The sequence below is a fragment of the Empidonax traillii genome, unplaced genomic scaffold (assembly GCF_003031625.1).
Source record: "Empidonax traillii isolate 1590-97213 ecotype Southwest subspecies unplaced genomic scaffold, ASM303162v1 scaffold332:size1087224, whole genome shotgun sequence".
Lineage (NCBI taxonomy): Eukaryota > Metazoa > Chordata > Aves > Passeriformes > Tyrannidae > Empidonax > Empidonax traillii.
Window position 1 is genome coordinate 1,018,917 of NW_020955525.1, and position 25,051 is coordinate 1,043,967.

The 25,051-nt window shown below is 36.5% G+C and overlaps 1 protein-coding gene across 1 annotated transcript in view; it reads right to left on the minus strand.

Annotated features, from left to right (window-relative positions):
• DOCK4 (dedicator of cytokinesis 4) overlaps window positions 1-25,051 on the minus strand; it is a gene marked incomplete at its 5' end in the record, with an annotated part of 156,630 nt that overhangs the window by 124,542 nt on the left and 7,037 nt on the right. The window contains 4 exons of the mRNA XM_027891849.1: window positions 290-371; window positions 20,797-20,948; window positions 22,608-22,692; window positions 24,042-24,190. Coding sequence (XP_027747650.1) covers window positions 290-371; window positions 20,797-20,948; window positions 22,608-22,692; window positions 24,042-24,190 — 468 coding nt within the window. The remainder of the gene's footprint in view (window positions 1-289; window positions 372-20,796; window positions 20,949-22,607; window positions 22,693-24,041; window positions 24,191-25,051) is intronic.

The window sequence follows — 25,051 nt, forward strand, 5'->3', positions numbered from 1 at the left end:
GCACAAGGAGGAAAAATAACTGGTCCTTGTTGCAGGGACAAAGACTGGTATATATGCCTACGTGGAAGTTTAGATGAGTGTCCACACACTACCAGAAAATATTCAAACTGGGAGTTCAGCAATACCCTGCAAGCCCTCAATCCAGCCTTTAGAGCTGATGTTCATAACAACGTACAAGCTTAGGGAGCAGTTCTGAGTCAACCACAGAACAACAATTTAATTCAACTTCTATTTTCAATACCCCCCAAAAAAAAGCACAAAGAAAAGATTGAGAATAGGAAGAACTCACCACAAAGAGAGAACAGTGTCTTTCAGGCTTTTCTGGGCATTTTGGCAAACCATTTCTATTCAGTCTTAAAAAAAATCTTTCACTGTAAGAAAACAAATATGACAGATACTTTGAACAACACTACAGCAAAAGTAGATCTCATTTTGATCTTATTTCCACATACAACCTTCCTCGAGATACAAATGAATGAAACAATCTTTCTGAAAGTCTCAGCTGTATCAATAAAAAATCACAATCACCACACTAGTGAAGGGTGGTGATTAACTTAATCATCTATCAATATTACTAAAAATTCAATAAAAAATAGATGACTGATTATCATTTGGAAGAATGATATTGTACATTCTAGTACACAGAGAAACACTAGCAATAAAATCCATTCATCCTAGAACTAAAATTAGATGTGTAATAGTTGGTATTGATTCTTGCTAAACAAATGTCAACATTGCCATGCTTGTATTCAAACAATATTCATTTTCCCAGACAGGAAGATGATGGTAGGGGACATTTTTCCTACTTATCTCTATCAAAATCTCTCACTAGAGTACATTGATTTTAGCAGTCTTGTAAGAGTCTTGAAAGATCCAGCAGGGCCAATTTTATTTTTGAAATCCTGTTTTGCAATCCACTGTGGGGTGTTAAATACTGAAGCTGATATAAGTACTAATACTGCTAGTAGGGAGATACAGAGAATTCTTATTTCCAAATAAAACAAGACCCCATTGAAAGAGAAATCACTTTTTGAAACATTCCCATTTAATAGTAGGTCCATTATGGATAAACTCTGAGCAAACTTGGCAATTCATACATGGGAAGATTATAAAAAAGCAAACTTTCTATGCTTTAGATAATTTTCTCCAAGACACAGCCTCGTAAGAAATGTAACCCTAGCCATGATGATGATGATTTCTGTAGTGAGAGAAGTGGAAAATGGAAAAAAACAAAAAAAGTCAGAAGCATTTTATTTCCCTTCATCCTCTTACCCCCAGCCCCAGCTGGCCAGACACATGAGTCTGGATGTCCTGTAATGCTCAAATCAGAAATAAAATTTCTCAAGTGCAACTAGTTTTTTTCTCAGCTGCATCCATATCTTCTGCTTATTCCAGAGGCAAAACGCAGTTTACTACTGCTCTATGTAGCTTTTCAAAATGCAGCTGGAAAATCACTAGGAATATGTTGGATAAGATCCAACTCAGTAGAGACTAATTAAATCTTTATTGCACCAGCATTTGCCTTGTAGGAAATCTGCATTGACCATTCACAGAATCAGTCATTCACATTGAAAGGGACCTCAAAAGGCCTCAGCATCCATCCTCCTGCTCAAAGCAGGGTCAGCTATCAGGTCAGATTAGCTTGCTCAGAGGTTTAGCCAGTTGGGTCATGAAAACCTTAAGCTATGGAGACCACAAGGCCACTCTGAAAAACCTGTTTCAGTGTCTGGCTGAATTCAGTTTATTCTTTACATCCAAATGAACACTCTCTTGTTAAAGTCTATATCCCTTGTCTCTCTCATTGTCCCACCATGCACTGTAAATGTTATTGATCTTGTAGGTAAATAGGGACAAACTTTTTAGCAGGGTCAGTCATCCTGCTAAAGAACCAGGAGTAATGGTTATGAACTAAAAGAGGGTCTATTCAGACTAGATATACGAAAGACATTTACAATCACAGTGGTAAAACACTGGAACAGGTTTCCCAGTGAGGTGATAGATGCCCCAACCTCTGGAAACATTCACAGTCAGTTTGGACAGGGTTCTGACCAGCAAGACTCCAAGACTCTATGATCTTGGAGGTCTTTTCCAACCTTAATGATTCTATGATCATGTCCCAGGTCACTGAAGAGGGGTTGGACTAGACAACCTTTAAATGGTTCCTTCTGACCCAAATCATTCCACGATTCTATAATTCTATGGCTTAGCTCCCCTCAAAACTGCTTCTTCTCCAGCCTGAACAGGCCCTAGTGCCTCAAACCGACCTCTCAGGGCAGGAGGTCCTGTCCACAAACAATGTGAGTCGTCCTGCTGAGCTCACTTCAGCTCATTAACATTGGTCTTTTACTGAAGGACCACAAAATTTGCAGCATGTAACCAATGCTGAGCAGCAAATGATCGCTTCCCATAAGCAACTAGCTATGCTCTTGTTGCCACAACCTAGGATGCTGTTAGTCTCAAAAGCACATTTCTTAAGAGCTATGTCTGGAGACTGCTTTATGTTTTTATGTGCCAGCTACCCAGCCTGAACTTGCAAACACTTGGACTTTCTCGTTGTGACTACTTGAAAACTTTTGTTTAATCCTCAGCTGTACAGCTTTTATATCAGACATCGTAAAAGGCAAAACCTAAGAAATAGTAGAGCTGAACTCAAACACCTTGAAGTGCATGAAAATGTCATTTCCTCAGAAAATGGTATTTTTCTCGTTCATGTTTTAAGATAGAGTGAACTTTTGTAGTTTAGGTCTCCATGAAAACTTTAAATTTGAATTTTAAAGACTGCTCATGTGAGTGTATTTTCACGAAAATGCAAGTTGGTATTTTGCTGCTGATTTATAAATGGTTTTCAAAATAATTCTACCCTTTCGTTTGGATTTAGTTCATTTGCAATACTGGAAAATACAGTTTAAAAAAAAGTGCACAGCTTTGTTTATAGGTCTCATACAAAGTTATTGTACATTGAGCAAGAATTATTAATTATATTACCAAAGCAGTTAAAGTTTTAGGACCCCATTATGTGTGGCACCATGCAAAACTGAATAAAAATAAAAAAGTCTCTGTTCCAGCAGTAACAATACAGCTTCTGTGCACTGAAGTCTGAAGTGCATCGGTGTGCATCAATACAAATTTGGCCAATATGAGGTGATTTTGAATTTCACCACTTTATCTTCAGTCTGTAGAACAATTTAAAAGTAAGACATACATACATACATACACACACACCACACACTTCACTACATTTTTGTATTTAAACGCTAGATTTGTCGCTTCAAAGAAAAATACCATTCATAAGCTATTTTCACAGTTTACCTATTAACTGGCAAATAGGAAATTTAATTGGGAGTGTATTCTATATTTATTGAAGCTTACATTCTGCACAAAGGCACGTATTTTGAAAGCTTCCAACTCACTATCCACTATAATATGAAATTTTCAAGCTCTGCTTATACTCACAGACCATGAGATTATGAATTACAACACAATGAAAAGCCAAAGACTTTTGTGATGCCACAAAGAAATATACTGATTGCAAAAGATATGTAATGGTTATGCAAATTTCATTTCCTCATTTGAATTTGAAATTTTGTTTCACTGAAACACAGGACCCAGTGGCGATGAAAAAAGCAAACTGAAAACAAAGAAAAGAAATCTTAATCCTTGTTTGATGTTTTATGATACCTTTTTTTTACGGGAAACATATGACAGTACCAGTTACAGCTCAGATTAAAATGGTTATCTTTGAACATTTCCAGAGAACAAAGGCAAGCAGTTAGACTTGTAAGATTACAAGACAGAAACAGCAACGTTATATCTAAGTACAGAGAGCATGTGCATTTATATACTATTTCAAAGGATTTATATAGAGACAAACAGGTTAGAAAAAGCGCTTAAGGAAAGTAAACAGTCGTCATAAAACAAAGTAAAGACACAGTTCCCAAGATCTGAAAGCTTGGCTTCAAACAGCAGCAAAAACCTCAGAGCTAGTATCTTACGGCACAGCAGTTTTCTCAACAGTCAGCTACACATACATAGATACAGCAAATACACACAGCGGTACCCCAAACCAGAAATACCTCTCCTTTGTATTAAGATGATTTGATTCCAGTTTAGATTTTAATGATTTTTTTATGAGCACCAATCTCACCATTTAAACATGCTCTACACATCTAAACTCAGCTGTCTTCCCACTGAAAATAAGGAAATAACTAATGTTGGAGAGATTAATTTAAGAAGGTCAACAAGGGATTGTTGTACTATAACTTCCCATGTATTAGCAGACTAACAATGTGTTCCAAATCTGCAGGCTTAACATTCGCATTTTAAAGAAACACAGCTAAAAATTGTTCTATTTTCATATGTGACCCCTATTTTCTTAGTATTAGCAGGAAAACATTACCAGCCACATGGTACCAGTCTAGACAGATTGCTTGCTCGATGATTTATAAACACACATTGAAAAAGAACCAGCCAGATTTATATCACATGGCATATTCTTTGTGGTAAAGCTATGACATCAAATAGTCGTAGTCCTCAGTATAGCTCCACTTTCAGATATCTTTATAGATGCTCTCTACTTAAATATAGCTTAACAGTGATTTCTAAAGTAAATAATGAGAGGCAATACAAGAATACTGCCTCATAATTCACCAGCTCAAGTTTATCACATTCCAGAACACTGTTAATGGATGTTCATTAGGAACTTGAGTCTGAACAGACTTCATTTAAAGCTAAAGGCTTTGTGACTTCAAAAAACACAGATCAGATACAAAATCTTACCTTCATACTTAGTGGTGAAATGCAGAGACATGTGATGCAACATATCATAAGTTACTGAAAGATCATAAAGTCTTAAAATATATCCTTAATCAGAGAATAACTGAATGATAAATGTACCAGTGTAACTGAGCAGTACCAGCTAACCCACAGTTAGTCAGTCTCTGTATTTTACCTGTTATGCACTTAAAAAACCATACCCATAACTGTAAAATGCAAAGCAAAGAGCAGAGGGGGACAGAAAAGGAAGAAGGAGTACTATAAAAATAAGATGTCAGCCAATTTAAGATAAAGATCAAAGCATTAACACTACAAATAAATAAATGAATAAAACAATCTCATAATGTTTCATCAAAGCTTATCTTCCAGTCCCCTAGCCATGCTGACAACATCAGGGTAGAAGAAGAAAAAAATATTGAAGTGCTAGCTTTATGCAGTGGAGTCCAATTTTCATTGGTTAGCTGTACAGCTAACAAGGAGAAAAAGGAAAAGAGAAAGTAGAAAACAAGATTGGAGGAAAAGAAAAACAGACTTATGTAGCTGAATCAAACTCCTCCTCTCATATTCTTTTACCTCTTTATTAACTGAAGACAGCCTTGAGAAATTAATTTCTATTACAGTTTTTAAGAACACACCCTCTACTATTTTAGATATTTCCACCTGTATTTTAACTAAAAGAGGGCATCACACATTTCTTGAAAAGAGTTAGGAAGCCATAATTTTAAAATATTTTTTATGAGAGACTAGGAGCCAGAGGAAGATGATGCAGTTTAAAAACAGAATACTGGAATGTATCAGCAGGTATTTACAACTAAAGAAAAAACATACACCAGAAGCTGCAGCTTCCAGTGAGCTTAGTCTGCCACCACAGATAAACATTTTGCAGCACAGCATTACCCGTGCACAGACCTACAGATCCTTTAAGCTGAATTACAGTCTTGATTATTATCCAAGTCCCTGACTGAGGTAACAGCATGGATACAAAAAGATTTGCAGTATCTTTCTCCAAAGATGGAAATTAAACCTGAAGAGAAGGGGAGGAATGGGTAAAGTGAAGGGAAACAATAACATTTAAGAAAATTTCCCTCCTTCCCATACCACCTGGCCCCCTATGTTTCCATCACCATTTGGGGATTTACAAGCAGCAAGTCTGTATTTTTGTGCCAACTCTAACATGCCTTTTGCTGGTAGTCAGGGCAACTGTAACATGTTCTTAGTGAGATGATCTGTAAACCAACCATAACACCACTGATGTTTAACATATCCCATGGTTACCTAAATCTGGCTCAAGCATCCCATGGCTGGTGCACATACTCCTAACACATTCATTTCTGAATGTAACTAATTCTTTAAGCTCCACCAGCTACATGACAGGTCACCTCTTCTAGTTTTTTCATCACCACATTTACAAATAATTATTTCTCCTGACAGTTTTCAATTTTTACAAACAGTAAGAAGGTTATTTGTTAATGCATACGAGAGACATAACCAATACCACAGGTTTCTCATGCTTGGGTGGATTTGTCTGCTTTAAAAATGCATCTATCTACACAAGGTCAGATCAAAGATCTGTATAAGCTAGTATCCTTACTCCAACCACAGCAAGCAGAAGGCATTCAAGGAAGAATCTTAGAACAGGAGATAGGTAGGTACATTTGTTTCACTGAATATGGCTCTTCCTGAGAGGAACTGAGCTACATCATGAAATACAACTAATTTCTAGCACACCCTCACACCTGAGAATAACACTTCTATACTTGTTGACTTGAGGGTTGTATTGGGTCTGGCTGAGCTGGAGTTCATTTCCCTACAGCAGCCTTCACAGTGCTGTGCTTTGCATTGGTAGCCAGAAGGGTGTTGATAACACACCAGTGTTTTGGCTACTGCTGAGCACAGCATCAGCACTGGAACATTCCTTCCTCAGTTGAGGGCAAGATCCTGGGAGGGGTCACAAGAAGGCCAGCTGACCCAAACTGACCAAAGGGATATTCCAAACATTATGATGTCAGCTCAGATATAAAAGCTGAGACAAGGAGTAGGAAGGGGGGCATTCATTGTCTCCAATGGCTGCCTGCTGAGGAACCGTCACACGTGCTGAGGCCCTGCTGCTCGGGAGTGTCCGACCATCACTGCTGATGGGAAGCAGAGAGTAAACCGTGTTATCTTTTGCTTCGCTTTTGTGAGTGCAAGATTTTGCTTTGCTTCTGCTTTAATAAACTGCCTTATCCCAACCCACAAGTTGTTTTCCATCTTACTCTCTTCCCTGTCTGGCTGGAAAGGGGAGTGATAGAGAGGCTGGGTGGGCACCTGGTGTCCATCCAAGGTCAACCCACCACAAGGGCTTATGGAAGATATGATTAAAAGCAGGCTCTGTCCACCCCTAAAATACAAAATCAAACCTTTCCAAAATATTTGTGCCTCTTTTCAGAAACTCATTCCTACCATATCTACCTCATTTTACTTATTCACAAATTTAATTCTTTCATTGCAAAATCCCTGATGAATAGGATAGTCTAGGCAGTCAAGCCAAAGCAAATATGCTTGAAGGAATGCCAACCTCTCAAAAAATACTTGTAACACTAGCCTGAAGGAAAATGTTATTCTTTTGCAATTCAAGAATAGAAGGAGCTGTTTATCAAAACTGTCTCATTAAGGACAGCAAATTACACAGCACTGCATAATCAGATAAAACAAATGATTTGTAAAAACGCTATGGTTTAACCCCAGCCAGTATCTCAGCCCCACACAGTGGGTTGGGACAGAGAATCAGAAGCTTAAAAGTCAGAAAACTCATGGGTTAAGATACAGACAGTTTAAGAAGTAAAGCAGAAGCCACATACACAAGCAAAGGAAAACAAGGAATTCATTCACCACTTCCTATGGGCAGGCAGGTGCTCAGCTATCCCCAGGAAACCAGTGCTCCCTCCCAGGTAATGGTGACTGAGGAAGACAAGTGCCATCACCCTAGAAGTATCCCGTCTTTCTTCTTTTTCTTCCCCCAGCTTTATGTGCTGAGCATGCTGTCATATGTTCTGGGATATCCCTGAGGTCAGTTGGGGTCATCTGTCCCAGCTGTGTCCTCTCCCAACACCTTGTGCACCCCCAGCCTCCTCTCTGGTGGAGTGGGGTGAGAGGCAGGAAAGGATTTAACCCTGTGTAAGCTCTGCTTAGCAATAGTTAAAATATCCTGGTGTTACCAATCCTGTCCTCAGAACCAATTCAAAACACAGCCCCATACCAGCTACTGTAAAGAAAATGAACACTTACCCAGCCAAAATTAGCATTAAAAAGGATTATTAAAACAATTGGACCTCTTAAAGGCACCTAGTCTTGAAGGGTCACCTGGCAATGAAGGGCAATAAAAATCTGTAGAAAAGATCTTACAGAAACTACCATGAGGCCAAAACATTTGGCAGGAGGATACAGCTGTGCCAAACATCCCTTTCATATATTCTTCCCTTTACATGAATAGTATATGTTTATGCTACTGCTTATGATGAGTATGTAAAGCTGAGCTACAAATACAATTAGTTAATTGTGAGGGATAAATAAAATATATATTTCCTATTAATATATTGATATTGATATCCCTGCCCATTGCAGGGCTAGTGGAACTAGGTGGTCTTTTTGGACTTCTTCTAACTCAACCCATTCCATGATTTTATCAAAAGCTAAAAAAATTTTAAAACATTATTAGGTAAAAGGAGAAACAGGACAGACCTATAGAAACCTAGCATGCCAACTCACTGATTTTGACATTTCTCATTGGTCCTGGTATGTTCCTGTCAAAAGTTTCTAAACACAAAGCAGTTTTCAGGTCAAAACCAGACGCAGGGAAAGAAAAAAAAAAAATCCTCATACAATAAGGTAAGCAGCTTGAATACCAACGGGGTACCTAAGGCAATTTAGTGAAAAGAGCACACTGATTGACTGGGCCAGCACTTCAGGGTTCTTGCTGCCGACGTGGAAGAACTCCACAGCAGGCAGTTCATGACACTATCCTCAAACAAAAAGTACTATTCACTTGAGGTATATCCTTCACATCCCAGTCTGACTGGGACCAAGAAACTGTCTTTTGCTAATCTCCACTAATAATTCCTAGTCCAAAATTTCTCTTCATCTAGGATTCAAGTAGAGAGACTTTTACTACTACACTTCTGCCAAGAAAAGGCTGACTATGTATGCCCCAACTATATTTCTGCACATAGAAATCTTTCTGCTGCTCACAAGGAGCAATTGGAAAAAATTATGCACATTTTCTGAAGGGAAGCTTTTGAAGTTTCTGGAACTTCAGGCTTCTCTTTTACGCTGCTTTTCATAAGCCTGTATTTACTTACAATTACAGACACATCAAATACATTCTCGTCTACAAGGGCAAATTACCATGTGTCTTAAACAAAGCCAACAACGAAATAACTAAGCCTGCTCATATATTGAGTGTGTGTACATATATACATATATATCTCAATATGTTGGATTACTTTTTTTTTTTTAATTAGCAACCACATTCACAAGTACACATTCCAAAATAGCCATCTAAAGAGGTATTTTTATTCCCTATGCATAAAGAGCAGTGGTAAAAGACCAGCTCTCCTGCCAAAATGGCCTCTACGTTTCCTTTGAGATGTGTCAACCCTTCTGCTAAAATCAGGACTATCTCTTGAATGAGCAAGAAGTAAATAAAACCAGGCTGGTTTTGTTTTATCTTGCTTCTGAGGAGGGACAAACCCGAGTAATAAGCGGCTAAACTAGAATGGAGGACTCCTTTAAGAGTCTGCTAGCAAGAAAAAACAAGATGCTTCATCTCTCCTGCATCTATGAGGTATAGGTATATATATGCAGTGATTCTTTGTAAGTCACTGTAGCACAGTTTTAATATAGTTCAAGATTAGACATTTTTCTGGACACTGCACAGGAAATTGAAAATAACACTGAGCTACTCTATGCTGTGATCCAGTAATAGTGCAATTATGCTTTTGTGGAAATACTATAATGGAAAAGTAGCCCTGAGCTAGTTCATTGCTTCTGGTTCCCATGGGTTGCTCCCTCTACCAAAAATGCTGCTAGCTCCTTTAGCTTAAATCCCTGTCCTGCTTAGCAAGCAGCAGGAAGTCAGGATCTAAGAACACTTCAAGACAAAAAGCATCCATGGATAATGTGGAGGTATCTGCCCAATACTTTTCAAGGAACAGTATTAGCAAAGTGAAGGTTACATGTGCCAAAAGTATTATTTTAAGGGGAAAAGGCAGAGTAGGCTATCACCTAATGACAGATCAAAAGTTATAAAGAGCACCTCTATGGTGTGTTTATTAGCATATGGTATGGAATTGTAATAGGCACACATTCATGTACATGAATTTTTATACAGAAAAAAAGTTACATTGCTGAAAAAGTACAACAAAGTCCAGTCCAAACTCTGCGTCAAGTCAGTGTTCACACCCCCCAGAAGATCTGTGCTGTTGGTACCAGATAATTATGTTGGACACACACTTCAAACATATCCTTCAACAACTAGAAAACACCACATCCACTTTTTTCCCCAGAATGATATTAATTCTTATAGATAACGGTAGAAACAACGCCCTGTTTTTATCCAGGATTATTTATTAATAGAGCATCTGAATTTCCATAACATTCAGAAACACAAAACTTCAATATCAAACAATCAGATATACGAGAAGAAACAATTTAAAGGAACAGAAAATCTGAATAGAAGTTAATGTGCTCATGCAAGTATGTTCACATATGGTAAATTATTTCTCCCTCTCCTTCCAGCTTCTGTATTTGAGATATATTGCACCATCTAAAATTATTTCCAAATCTGGATTTAAAGTGCCCTCCCCATCATTTCCCAAACCTAATTTGTTCTCTTCTCTGATGGTAGAATAAAATAAAGAATTAAGTGTCTGAAAAGAAGATGCAAAGCACCAATAGATTCACACATTGTAGACCTGGGTGTCCTGGTGGACACCCAGTTGAACATGAGCCAGAAATGTGCCCTTGTGGCACAGGAGGCCAATGTTATCCTGGGGTGCCTTAGGCAAAGTATTGCCAGCAGGATGAGGGAAGTGATCCTTCTCCTCTCTACTCAGCACTGGTTATACCACACCTGAACATGATTAAGGAACTAGACAGAAAGGCTGTGAAAACTGGGACTGTTTAGCTTGGAGAAGAGAAGGCTCAGAGGGGATCTTATTAATAGACTGAATATATCTGAAGGGATGGTGCAAAGAGGACAATCAGGCACTTTTCAGTGGTGCCCTGTGAGGCAAGGACATAAACTGAAGAATAGGAGGTTTCCTCTAAGCATCAGGAAACAAATTTTTTACTGAGGGTGTCTGAACACTGGCACAGGTTGCCCAGAGAGGCTGTGGAATCTCCATCTTAGAGAAACTTAAAAGCCACCTGGACATAATCCCAGGCAACCAGCTCCAGACAGGTTAGATCAGATGACTTCTGAGCTTCCCTTTCAGCTTCAACCATTCCATGATTTTGTGATAATGTGTAAGTACCACATAAAGGCAGCACAGATATACAGCTGGGTCATTTGGGTGTTTATGGAAATATGGTTCTTAACGACATTCTTTTCCATCTTCCACCTCTGTAAGTTAGTAACTGCCATGATGCAAAATTTTACCACTTGTTCAATTGCCCTGAAGTTTTAAATGACCATAATTAATGAACTATCCTTCACAACAACATGTGACTTTTTCTTCATGACCCAGATGGCCAGGGTTCTTCTCCTGTACCTTTTTAGTAACTTCTGTAGCCTTGCACTGAGTATACACCCTACAGCTTCACAAATACATTCTCCACCTCCTTTGGGGTCTAGTGTTCAGCACGACTTAAAAGCAGTAAAGAACTATTCAAGCCTTCTGCTTTTAGAGTGCTGATGTCTGGAGTATCGATCCTAAGTAAACTAGATACTGAAACTCAAGCCTAACCCACTTACATACTTAAAATAATATTGAACCTTTGAGATCTTGCTCAAGAGAGGCCATAAGGATATCTTTGAAGAAAGACATCTTGTGTTAACAGTAGTGAAACTTCTGCATAGGGCAAATGTATTATCAGCTTGATTCAAGAGACATCCAAACCCTCTCTTGCTGCTGTTAACAGCAATAGTCAGTTGGGTAAACTTTCATCAGAGGGATGACTAAAAGTCAGGTTCTTTGAGCTGTGCTAGTATGGAGCAGGTCTCAGGTTTGAAGATGCTGATGGAGGTTGCAAAAACATGTCTTTAAACGTTCACTTATTATACCAAAATCCTTTAAGATTATTGTAGAATAAAGGAGGGACGGAGTACTTGTTCCTTAAAGGGAAAAAAACTGAGAGCATGTTTTTTTCAAAAATCTAAAAATTATAACACTGAGTAGTAAATATTTTGACAAACAAAATGTGGATTTTAGCTTTTGGTAAAAGATTTCACGGAATTAAAGTACCAGCAAAACTGAAAGAAGAAAGGCATAAAAAGATTGATGATGCATACGACAGTAAAAAGGTGAGACAGAGTACAGCAAAGGAAGGGCAGTATTTTTATTCTTTGGTATGGTCTGGAGTTTACACAATCATTAAGGATATAATTAAAAGCTCACAGAAAAAAGAATGTAGTTGGCTTTCATTGGCCTTGGATAAACAGCCTATTCCTCTTTGTGCTCTTTAAGAATCTGTGCTCATTTGAGGGCCATATGATAGTTACAAACAAGGTTGTTCAAGGTGATAGGAAAAGGAGGATTAGCATGCCAACTTATCTCCATTCCTCAGACAAATGGGGCCAGAGGCATCAATCATTTCTGATAAGATGTTCATATCATATTGACACAGACACAAAGTGTATATCAATGAAAGGAAATCTTGACACGCTGTGTCTTTCTGAAGCGTTGCCTTGAAATTTTCCCTTTATTAGCACTGCTACATGGAAAAAAAAAAAACTTTAAAAAATTGGTTTAGAAAAGAAAATGCTACATAAAAACTGTATGTCATATTGCAGATTTAAGAATTTCTATAGCAGCATATTGGCATAACAGACACACAAACTCTACATAAATGTAAAGGTCAGCAGAGCGACTGAGACTGTGAGCAGAAGATGATGCAGCATTCTTATGCAAACTCATCAATGCCAAGAACAGTCTGCAGTCTGAATTGAACAAATGTAGGTAGTAGCCTAATAGCCCCCATTCCATTTTTCATAACACACTACCCAGTGTTGCTATTGTTTTCAAAATTCTCTTTAAAAATCCTGATCAAGATCTCTAGATGGTAATGTGCTACAAATATCAATGCAGTCTTACAGGATCTACACTGGAAAGGTAGGCATTTCAGAGGATACTGGAATAACATGATTTCTTAACACAGTCATTTAGTAAATATTTTCTTTGTGTGTTTTTTTGTTTCCTTTTTTTTGTAGCAGCAGAATATTCTTCTAGAAAGAAATAAAGTTAACAGAGCCTCAGTGAATAATGCACACTGTCTGAAAAATAGCTAAGCTGTTACTTTGTCCCTTGCAACTTGTTAAACGGATTCTATTAAAAGCTAATAAGTGAGATCTTTCCAGGATCTGATAAAAAAAAAAAATCAATACATTTTTCATTAAAGGATTGGTGTTCTTAGAGCTCCATTGTAAATGGGCCCCCTGGCTATACTAAGGTCATCCCTGCTGCAACAAACTGCTGTATTGGGTAAATTATATTAGTACATGTGGAGGGAAATCACCTACTCTCATCTTTATTTCCCTGAAAATCTGCCACTACAAAACTGGTAACTGTGTAATCTCTTGCCCTACCTACTATTGGCTTTTTAAGTGTGGTATAACTGCAGAAAGAGAAGTTTGTTTCATTAACTTCTGTGCTGGTAAGAGAAAAAGATATCCCCAAAGCCAACAATCATCGCCACACTCATACACTTCAGTACTCTAAATATTGGGAATATAAGCATCTTCATATTCCAAGGAACAGAAAAATCTCAAAAACTTCACAAATCTGATAAATGAGCACACACAACAACTGATTCATAAAGCAGCTAATAAACAGCATCAGAATACAGAATTGTTGCAGTGTGCTCCAGTGTTACACACATTTCCAGTCTTCCTCTGGAGCTGTAACAACGGCCTAACTCTCACCTGAAGTTTGAACTTAGCTATTTTCTCATTAAATACATCTCACATTAAATCAACTGCATTCAGGTATCTGTAATCTCTTTTAATTTTAAAATAGTTTTTTGTAATGTGATTGTAGTGGCTAAAAAGAAACAGTTAACTCCCAAAGTAAAGTACAGCTGAGTTACTCTATGTTTACAGGATTTTTCCCCCATTCAAACTATGACTCTGTAATATCCATCTTACATATGTTATTTTATGATATACATCATCAGGTTAGTTTGAATCAGGTGCTTTTGAAGAAAATTTTTTGATCATCGTCACATTTTGATCAGTCTAAGCTAGTGAGCTGACTTTCTTCTGCATGAAACCAAACTAGAACATATGTTCTTGCCACCCAGTCCACACAACCACAGATTTAGTCCATGGTAAAACCCTTAAAACATTTACACATGTTAACACTGGATCTAGCACAAACTGCTGCTCTACAGATCCACTCCTACTGGCCGGCACTACTTGCCCAAGTAGACAGCAGTCTTAGACTTTCAAACTTTTCATCTATTAACAACTAAATTAGATGATATAAAAACAAATTTGAAAAGCTCTATAATAAATTGGTATGTCCTTGTGATTTTGCTTTTTTCAGATGTTTGCTGAGCATGCAAAATTCCAGGAACAGATTTTACAAAAGCATTTCTTAGCAACACAAAGTCTGGGTCCAGATAGAGTATGTATGAGCTCACATACTTTCGGAACAAACTAGGATGTTTTACAACTATAAGTAGCCAGTAAAAGCTCAGCAGTACCCAGGAAAACAGGACTGAACTGAAAGACAAACAAGCCTCAAGAGATGTCCAGCTACAGTACTAACACCATTTTACAATTGTGTGTGCTACAATGTTTCCATCAGGATTCTAATAGTGAAATTCGTTCTAAAAATTAAAAGTGTCAACAAGATAGCTTTTTATTTTCCTAAAGAACAAAAAACCCAAGGAATACACAAACAGGGCTTGTGACCTTAAGAGAAATAAGAGAAGAGGAATGTAAGGCTCGAAGACATAAGAGTGCATAAACCAAAGAATTTTATTGGGACAAGTCATATGGCTGCACCATGTTAAAGCACTGCCATTCACAACTTGGTCTACACCCCACTCAGGAGTTATTACTATTCTATGAAAGGAAACTACAGAGCTGAAGGAGGGGGAGGCAAATGGAACATGATACCAGAACACACCAGGGAAAACTCTAGGAATCATCAAGGGCTGACTTCAGCTGTTTATTGCTAACTTAAATTATAGCAAAAACCATTCCTAGCAGCTAGTTTAGCCAGAAAATATGGATATATACATATGCATACATATCAAGGGAAATTAGCATGCACCAGTTAAGTAGAAAATCGACTTGCAACTGTAGTCTTAATGCATCAAGCGCACAAGCATGTCATGACTCAGATTTAAATACCTGACTTAAATACTGTCAGTTTGCTTGCTTCCATACAAGTTCAAAAAGAGCCTTTTAAAGTGTGAAGAGACATATTAGACAATTATATCAATATAGAAACAGTATGAAAACCAGCATTTATTATTACTGTTTATTAACAATAAGAATAAAGTAATAAATAAACCTGTATTTTATTATTACCTCTAACTTAGTACAACAGAACTGTTATTTTTAACAGCAATTTCCAGCAACAAAAAGAACTCTGGAGAAAAGTACAGTCCTGTACTATCCCCAAAAAATGGAAAGTGATCCCAAAAGAGTATTTACCTCTAGTTTAGTAAAGTTGATAGAAAAACAACCAGTGGGTGCTGATCTCACTAAGTCAGTTGTAAGCTGCTACCAATCTAGAAAAATCTTTAACTAGGAAGTCTGAAGGTCAAAAAGAGCATCACTGATTTTTTTTGTCACTATTTGACATTAGATTTCTTCTCTGTGAAACTCACTGCAAAACGCATTTCAGCATCAGTTTTTCACATCTCAACAGAAAACATATTATTATCTAATTCTTAGTCCATGTTGGAAAAATTAAAAGCATTTATACATCTGATAGAGATGAAAAATTATTTAATTTAGAATATAGTGATGATTTATTCAAAACACTAATAGAATACTTAGACACATTATCAAAAACATAATGATTGTTTAATGCTTTTATGGCTTTAATATCCATCTCTTACCTATTTTAAAAAGTGCTATCCTGAAAATGCACTGGCAGGTCACACAGTGAGAACACCAGTTTATATGTTAAATTAGAAAAATAGTCCTTTAAGATATACATTGCTTACTACAACATAATAACAAAAGAGACAACACACCATGTATTCTATTTTAACCAAAAAAAAATGGTATATACTGAAGCAACAATAGGAAATTTTTACATATATTTATTACTTTTGAACCATTTACCCTAAATCCTGTACAAATATTTTAAGAGCAAATTCAGGGTGTTTTTTCTTATGGATTCTACTCTTAAGGGCTACTGTCAAAAAGTCAGATAACTAATACTGAGAATTTATATCCTTTATGACTTCAGTATCAACACTTTCTGAACTTGAGGCCTCAAACTTTATTAAGATCTAAAGTAGTGAAACAGAAAACAAAAAAGAAATAGGATAGATTCAGATCAAAACTGCTTCAGGGTATGCTGAGTAGCTCTTTAATCAATACAATCTACGGATTTTGAGGAGCCATCCAAAACGCCCTAAAGAAGATGCAGACATTTTGTCAGCTGAACTGTTTTCCAGGTTTTGCTGACTATAATAGGTCTCTGCAGACAGTAACAGGAGCCTAGAGGTGCAATTCACACAAAGATCTTAAGTTTTGATGTCTTTGGAGCTGGACTGCAATCCATTGATTCACCATGAAACCTTCTGAGATTAGACCAAAAGGAAACACTCAGAATTAGCATATGTCTTAATCCTTGCATCTTACTCGTGACTGCAAAAAGATACCTCTTTCTACACAGATTCCAGAGCTGATGATGTGTCCACTCCTCCCCCTGCCACCCATCTGAAGACATACATGTATTTTCTTTCAGGACTAATTCTTGTGTAATAACTACACAGAGAAACAAAGATAATGAAGAGGAGGAAATGCTAAATTTAAATACAAAGCATTTTGAATTGTTTTTAAATTTATTTTTTAAATAAAGAGAAACAAGAATGCAGAATAGTTGAAGAATATTGGTAGGTTGGGTTTTTCTTTAGGAAAACAAAGATCCATGACCAATTTCTCACTCTGCCTTTGAACAATTAAACTTACATTTCCTATCTTCCAAAGAATCTGGGACTGTTTCCTAAGTGACAGCAATCTTCATCTTATAAAGTGTAAAAAGAACAAAAATTACTACTATTCTCCTTTTCCTCCTCTGGTTGTCGTTACAAAGACAAACTGGCTAACCTTGCATCATGTTAGAATCCAGTCCTGCCAAACATACTTACTGAACTTAATTATTGTGGCAAAACACATGGGCCACAAGTACTAGAGAAAAGTTTGGGGCTGACATTCAGGGTCATAGTTTTCAATTTGATATCTAATTTTTTCTCTATGTACCTATATTCTTTAATCTGTTCTTAGCATGTAATGATGTTATATTTTGTTATTAGACACTCAATTCTAGTCCCACTAAGTCAAATGAAAGAATTGTTAACACACTGTGTTTTCTGCTCATAAATTGGTTTGTCTCAGTTGATATGGCACCTTTTTTTTGGAGAATCTGAAAATGTACAACAACAACAAAAAGTTTCACTAGTTTTCATTGCTCAGTGACTGTTCTCTTAGTCCAATCACTTTTTGATGTTGCCTGAGAAAACTATAGTTTTACAATGGCCTAAGGACAATCTTATTCTTGCACTTTAACAGAAATATCAGCTATCAAACCATATATTCCCTATGTACCTTCTTTTTTCCTTGTTTTTCCAAAGCACAGACTTTTCCACATGGTAACATGCTATTCACATTAATAATAACAGATATTTTCAAAACAAAGTAAGAGAAACATCAAAACCTTTCAAAGTATTTGACACTATAGTTGACCAGAAAAATCAGTAACTGCAAATTTGCCGAGTCACTGTCCCAGAATGAAATTATTTTCTGCACGCTGGTATAAATTACATCCTCCCATCACTAATGTATAAATACTCAAAATTTAATGAACATATTCTGTATAAGCTCTGTTACAATATACAGATAGATTTATGCAAATACATTAAAAGAAATCTCACTAAGAAAAACGCCACAAAATATCCTTTATACACTGTGCTTCTTGCAGGCCAGTATCATGAAGAAGCCAGGTGAACTGTGAGCTCAAACATATTATGATTCTTTCTGAATAGTTTTGGATCAGAGCATCCTACCCAGACAATGTTTTTTCTTGCACTAGTCTGGAGTGGAACTACTATCTCTTTTTGTAGATGCTTGCCCTAGCTCAGCATCTAAAATTGCAATTCAGTTTAACTGCGATACTTGAACAAATACTTCTGTTCAAACAGTGGAATGCATGAAACTCATAAAACAAAACCACCACCACAACAAAAAAATAAACCCGAAACCAAACCAAACAAAAGGCTGTGGAAAAAGATATCTAATCATTTAAAAAAAAAAAAAATCAGATAACATTGCTTCTAGTCCTCCAACAATCTTTTAAAGCTGCTATTTTGATTGCACCCACATGTACTAACAAAAATTATACGTTGTAGCATACTGTTGTGCACCAAGACCAACTAGCTTTGGTGATAAACTGGTTAAGTCAGTTCCAGGTCTAGACCAGACAGATCATACAAATCTCCAGCCTGGACACCTCTGAATTCCAGAGTTCATTCAGTGATATAGGTATACCTTGCATTTAATTTGTTACTTTGAAAACTCTCTTGGGTTTAGCTTTTTCAACATGTTGAGAGGTTTCTGTCTGTTTCTTGAAAGCGTTTTTTGTTGTGGGGTTCTATCTCTGTTTGATTTGCACGTTTGCAAACTACCATCACAAAGCTTATCTTGTCATTCTACCCATGCACTAGAAGACAGTTTGGATTTGTAACAACACGCTTCTTCGAGGTTTGCCAGTAATGGGATGAGGAAGTTCACACACAGTAAGCAGCTGCAAACAGACAGTGGAGTCAGGAATCAATAACTAAAGGTCAGATCACAGCAAGTATGTGAGAAACAGCTCTAGAATTTGTGCTTTCATGTAACATGAAATCCAATCCATTTGCTTTCATACCACCACCACTGCCTTAACCTTGTTCTCAGCAATCCATATCACCCCAAATTGTTTTCTATCAGAGTCTGCAGCTCTCTCCTAAATCTATCACCTGCTGTGGCATTCACAAAGTGAACACAAACGATGTGTCTTGATGTACATTTAATCTTCAGAAATGACAGTAAACTGCATTTTGGTGACTACTGTCTAAATTACAGGCCAGAATGAAATGGCAGTATTTAGCAGCTAACACTGTAACAATAGCTGTGTATATATGATCTCATTATTAGTAAAAATTATTGTACTCAGTATACCATTCCTTCAAAGCACTGGTTAGTTATCTTGCCTGTGCTGCCAAGCATAGACAGAATTTTGTCAAATTCAGCACAACTTCCACATGTTTCCCCAGATCCCTATTGCCATATATAAGACAACAACCTGTGGAAAGGACTCACATAGGAGAAGTTCATGGAGAACTGTGTCCTGTGGGAGGGACCCCACCCTTTAGCAGGGGAGGAAATGTGAGGAGTTCTCCCCCTGAGCAGGAAGGAGCAGCAGAGACAACCTGTGTTGAACTGACTGCAGCCCCCGTTCTCTGTTCCCCTGCACTGCTGTGGGGGTGGGTGATGGAGAGAAAATCAGGAATGAAGTTGAGCACAGAAAGACGGGAGGGGTGGGGAGAAAGATCTCTTAAGTTTGGGGTTTATTTCACATTATCCTACACTGATATGACTGGTAATATTAATTTTGCCCAAGTAAAGTCTGTTTTGCTTGTGATAGTAATCGGTAAATGATCTTTCCCTGTCCTTATCTTGACCCATGAGCCTTTTGTTCTGTTTTCTCTCCCCTGTCCAGCTGAGGAGGGGAGTGACAGAGCAGCTGTGGTTGGCTAGAGACCAGGGTCAACCCACCACACCCATCACTCCTGCACAACCACTTAATGGTTCAGACTTCCTGGCATATTCCTCAAAGAGAACTTACTAAGTTCTTGCACTAACTGTGCTCTCCTTCTGTGCTCTTATTTATTAAGTGTATAGCAGTTTCACTACTGATCACTCCCATGTTTTCTGTTTTCTCTTGGCCAATATTCTGTTGAAAGTAGAAATAAATACTGAATATTTAAAAAATCAAAGGTTATTAAGACTCTCACAGAATTTAAGCTCTAGGACTAACAGAAAAAGAATGTTTCAGCTCCCAGCTGAAAAAATTGGCCAAACAAACCCAAAGTGAGATTGGGTTTGACTGTTTCACTGAAAAACCAGCACCTTTTCATTGAAGGCTCCTTTTAAAAAATTTTTTTTTATTCACTAAAGGCAGCCTTCCAGGCTTGTGTACCAAAGAGATGTCATCTCACAAATATGACAGAACAAGTAACAATTCAAACATTTGAATGTGCACTGAGTAGGACAGAGGAAAATAGATGGTGAAAAATGACCTTTAGATCCCAGCACTAACATTCATTCTGTATGCACACATGTATATATATTCCTACAAAAAAACCTGAAAACTGAAATAGATAAACAAGACAGCAAAATATACACTTTTTTAAACCTAAAATGATGCTACAGATTATTACACAGAACAACTGAATTTCAGAAAGAAGCAAAAAATTCTCCTAAATCAAAACTATCTTCTTCTTACTTCTTAATGTGCAATTTGTTACCTGGATCAAAACATACCATTTATATTGTAAAACTTACATAAAAACAGTATTTGAGTAAAAACTGTACAGTACCTGATGGGTCGATTTTCTTTACTATCAAAGAGTGAGAAGATTACTTCCAGTTCCTCTCCCAGATTGGAGCACATTAAACTCTTCATCTGAACAAAAAGATGGTGGCTGCTAGCAGGTACTGGTGTGTCTTTTTTTCGATGACGATGTTCCATCTAAAAATACCACAAACATAGAGGCCAGTTTGAATTAAAATCTCACAAAAAAAAAAAAAAAAGAGGTAAGAAATGTAATACAGAGCTACTTTCTTAATCCAAATTATTTTTTTTATTCAGTATTTATTTGTAATAGGGGTTTTTCTTTTTTTTATTTTCTGAGAAGAAGAACACAAGGAAGTTACTTTCCCAGTGTTGCACTGCATCATAGTTATCTCTAGGAGAAAAAGAGTAACCTCTAGAAGTTTACCTTTTTTCTACTCTGAAAATTCTCAGACACTTTAAAGTTTTGTGCTATAACAATTTAGTATTTTATAGCTGGTTTAAACAGTTAATGATCTGATATTGTAGTTTTCAAACTCATAAAAAATGCTTTTGCAGAAGACTAAATACCAGTCTTTTAAAATGGAAAAAGCAATCACATCCATATTTTACAACCTTTGGCAAACTGCTATATAGAAGCTAATAAATTATCTTGATTTGACTTCATACCTTCAGCATTTTAATCACCCATTAAGAGCAGGACAATATTAGCTGTACTACTTCTCTCTTATATCATTCCAAAAATAATTTTAAACTGCAAAGTTTCTAAGATACTTAGCCTTAATACCAAGGTTATCTTTTTTCCCCCTTTTTATTTTTCAAAGTACACTCCATGAATTCCATTATTAGGGTTCTGGGTTATTTTTACTCTGTATGTTTCTTCTTATGTTTAATGGTTCCTCACTGTATTTCATCTAGTGCTTCAACAGGATTCCATAATATTGCATATGACTTTGAAACTACTCAAAGGTATACTGATTCTAGCCTGAAGATTTTACTATTAGGCTTGACATTACAAGTTATCAACACAAGTAGTTAAAAATTATAAAAAATATATTATCATTCCAGCTCCTTAAAAAAAAAGCGACAATGACATTTCGGGGGGGGCTATATTTAAATACAAAAGTTATCATAAATACAATTTAGTTTAAACAAAAGCTTAAGTCTTTAGCACATAAGGCTCTGAAATAAGTATCTGTAACAGCTGCAGTAGTTAAATATGAGCCAAAGCCTATAAAAATGAACTGGCAAGTTTTCTTAGACCTCATTGGAGATTTAATCAGAATAAGAAATATCAGTGCTGGTTTTAGTAAATCAAGATGGGCTTTCATACCCGAAGGACATCTTTCCTATGCAATTTAATTGCTATTTACATTAATATATTAGAAAAGACCAAGAGTCCAGTGTGATTAATTGTGACAATACTTGCATCACGAGAATACTATTATATTTCCACAAATCTTGTCTAAACGGACTCATGGGCCATGTAAAGCTCTAATGAAAAAGAATCTCATAAGCTTTTATTGATGATTAAATTCACATTAACAGTCTCAATTTTAATGATATATCAGGAAACAAAACTTTTAGCAAATAACATGTAAAATAAGTACATGTGCCCACACAAATTTGATACTGAATCAAAGTATCTCATATAGATGTAGAGATGACATAGGTGTTCAAAAAATATTTTTTTCTCATAGTAAAACTCATTATGAGTTTATGAAACACAAGTTTATTGAATCAGACAAGGTACTTCTGGTTAAGTAGAAGAGAGTTGCCATCAAACCAAGAGTATGTAATTCAATAGCAAAAGTACTGAGTATTACATTCACATACCAGCCTGTAGAGCTCTGTAATGCTGATCTCTTCAGGATCCACCATAGCATATTCTTTTCTTGGAACTAAGTCAAGTCCCAGCTGTCTGTGTGAGAAATGGAATAACAGTAAGTAATTTCTACATTCAAGAGAAACAAATTAATTCTGCTTCTGATTATTTTTTATTCCAATAAACAATGTTCACGTTAATTGGTACTCTACAGTTGACTTTGGTTTTGATTTAACGTATTTTGGCTGTATTTACCATTCACATGACTCCTCCCTTTTCTCCACTTTGCAACATTATTAGAATATGCTTTTCCACATTTTTTAAATCTGTTTCACATTGTGGACAATGTATAATGGATATTTCCTTTGTACTATAGTGAACATTGTAAGATGTGAGTGCACTAGTGCCATCAATTTGAATGACAACCAAGGAAAAGAAGATAAAAAGAAATTGCCAAAACACCAGCTTAATCTTAATTTGGACTGGATGGTACCAAAGATGCTTGCCTGTATCCCCTGAACAAATTAAGGAAATTAGCTTGAATCATATCAGGAGTAAAATTTATTTTCAGCACAGTAGCAAGCAATAAAGATTAAGAACACTTAAGAGGCAGTCATGCTGAATTTAGAAAAAACTGAAATATTTGAAAGTTTTTCAAAAATATGTTTTAGAGAGCAGGAACTAACCACTTCAAAAACCTTCACAATACCAGTCAGCACAAAATTCTTAGAAGACAGGTAATCATTCACATTTAGTCACAACCTTTTCACTATGTTAGCTATTAGGTGTCAGCTGTAGAATCCCCTGAAATTCTACTAATCTAACAATATTCTACTATTGAATATTGTTACGTTTTGCCATGGTTTAACTGTATAAATATAGGCTAAAGACTTTGGAAGCAGAGCCTAAATGCCATAAGGTGTTTTCTTGCTTAAAAAAAAAAAAAAACAAGGGGTAAGATAATACGATTTGTGTTAGCTTATATTAGTTATTCAGAAAAAAGAAAGATGTAGAGCATAGTAGCATGACATATGTTAGAGATACCCAAGTGGGAACTAAATTGCATGACACAAGTTAAAAAAGAAGCCATGTCAGCCGATATGGTTTCAGTTAAGGCACAGAGCTATGCTAAATGCATCATACAGGCCAACAGCCAAGTGCGTTTTAAAATTATCTAAAAGGCTGCTGCAGATATTCCAATGCAATTCTCTTACAGACAGTACCACTGCTATATAAACTGCACTGATATAAAAAAAGGCAAAATAAAACAATAAGTTATTTTTCACTGTTAAAACATAGTGGACAGAAAAACAATCAAAGTCCATTAAAAAAAAGGTAGCACTTGTTAGAAATTTGTTCCTTATTTCAGCATTCTACAAATCAGCCTTAAGTGGTGGCCTTAAATTTTTATTACATTATTTTCATTTATTATTATATTTACTCACTCATTGCCCCAATCCAGACGAGCAGTGATGTGTCGCTTGACATCTTTCATTCGATCATGGGTGAGATGGCCAACAAGGACCTGCCTTCGCAGGTCTAGGATTTCATTCATTATATGCCACAGCCGATGAAAGAGATCTCCCTCATTCCTCTGTGAGATAAAAATATAAGTGCCTCTACATCACCTGTCTAAGGTGACAATCCTAATAAATACAGATATGGTGAGGAAATGAAGAAAACCCTTTCTTCCCCGTACTTAGTCTTTTTTCCCCCCACAGTACTGTGACCAATTTACCTGCACGTTTGTGTGTGTGCACACAAAATCATTTCAGAGCTTACTACACACCACACTCATTCCAGTATTTCACGCCAACTCCTTATGTCTCATGTTAACAGAGTCTAATGCACATGACAGATATGACAAAAATTCAACAAATAGTTGTTTCAGTCGCTTATTCCAAGAGCATGTTCATTTTGTGCTGCCATGTCATCCAAATTGAATATATGATGTGTAATTCAAGACTATTTGACTAGCTCTGAGCATTCAAACTCTGAACCACAGATTGTTAAAGTTGTTTTAACTTGTTGTTGCACTAACTGTACACACTACTATCTAACCCCAAATAAATAGTATCATGCCAATAGAATCTTGTCCAGGCAGTCCTTCTTCATCTAACTGTGAAGCAGGAGAAATTATGTGAATATGATTGCTTTAAAACCACATCCTCCTACTCTAATTTATACCAGCTAAGGGCATAAACAATTACCCATACAAGAACTTCTATTGGGGAAGAATCTGTAACTCTTCCTTCACCAATTCTAATTTTACTTGATATAGTTTTTCTGAGAACCTTTAGCTTGAGGAAATTATTACAACCTCCATTTATGTGATGCATCACACAAAGTTGAAAAAACACTCCTATTCAGATTTGTTCTGTTAATTCTTGCAATAAACCCTAAGCCCATTTCCCTTTTCCTTGTTGCTAAGAATAAAAGGCATTAAAAACAAAGT